The following is a 1,000-nucleotide window of genomic DNA, read 5'->3' as shown; positions in this document are numbered from 1 at the left end:
CCTGCTCGACAACTTCCTGATCAAGAATTGCGACGAAACGCAGCACGAGAGCAAGGTGTTCTACCTGAAGATGAAGGGCGACTACTACCGCTACCTGGCCGAGGTGGCCACAGGGGAGAAGAGAGCCGGGGTGGTGGAGTCATCCGAGAAGTCCTACAGCGAGGCCCACGAGATCAGCAAGGAGCACATGCAGCCCACCCACCCCATCCGCCTGGGCCTGGCTCTCAATTACTCAGTCTTCTACTACGAGATCCAGAATGCCCCGAGCAGGCGTGCCACCTGGCCAAAACCGCCTTCGACGACGCCATCGCAGAGCTGGACACCCTCAACGAGGACTCCTACAAAGACTCCACTCTCATCATGCAGCTGCTACGAGACAACTTGACGCTGTGGACGAGCGACCAGCAGGATGACGAGGGAGGAGAGGGCAACAATTAAAGAGTCCAAAACCTCATTCTGCCAATACACAACACGCGCGCTCACAAATGATGACAAAATACAAAAAAAATAGTTCAAAAACGAGTTCCTAGAAATTGAAAAATTAAAAAACGGGAGGGTGGGATCGGGTGGTGGAACATCAGTGGCCAATTTAGCTGATGGTACTAACATGGCTGCTGTTCTTTATTTTTCCAGTTAAAAGTGAAAAAAAAATTAGGAGGGAAGACAATTTTTTTGTTTGAGAAATAACTACAATTAAAAAAAAAAAAAAAGTATGAGAGCCCTCCGCGATAGCCTCTGCAGCATTTGTCAAAACACCATTTTAGAAGCAAGGAGGTACGTCATTCAGCACAGTGTGAGTGTTAGATCATGAGAATACCTTCACACTGGCCGGAGACCGGTCTTATCGCGCAAATGAAGCTGAGCTGTCTTATTGTATTTGCTGAGGGGAGGAGCAGTCAGAAATGAGGTTTCAGTGCTTGAGCAACAAGAAAATTAGCGTTACCTTGAATGTCATGGCCTTGTTAGTGAGAGAGAGAGAGAGAGAGAGAGGGAGAACGGG

At 48.5% G+C, this 1,000-nt stretch overlaps 1 protein-coding gene across 1 annotated transcript; it reads left to right on the top strand.

Moving 5' to 3' along the window:
• Positions 1-4: 4 nt before the first annotated feature.
• LOC310944105 (14-3-3 protein gamma-1-like) lies at positions 5-725 on the top strand (the record flags this gene model as incomplete). Its single annotated transcript, XM_083910936.1, is given in 2 exon segments — positions 5-260; positions 263-725. Coding segments are annotated over 2 exon segments (432 nt in total), but the record flags the coding sequence as incomplete, so codon positions are not given.
• Between the last annotated feature and the right edge of the window lie 275 nt (positions 726-1,000).

This window comes from Microchirus variegatus (genome assembly GCF_963457635.1).
Source record: "Microchirus variegatus genome assembly, contig: SCAFFOLD_191, whole genome shotgun sequence".
NCBI classification, from domain to species: domain Eukaryota; kingdom Metazoa; phylum Chordata; class Actinopteri; order Pleuronectiformes; family Soleidae; genus Microchirus; species Microchirus variegatus.
The sequence above is the reverse complement of the archived record's forward strand: the minus strand, read 5'-3'. Positions and strand labels throughout refer to the sequence as shown.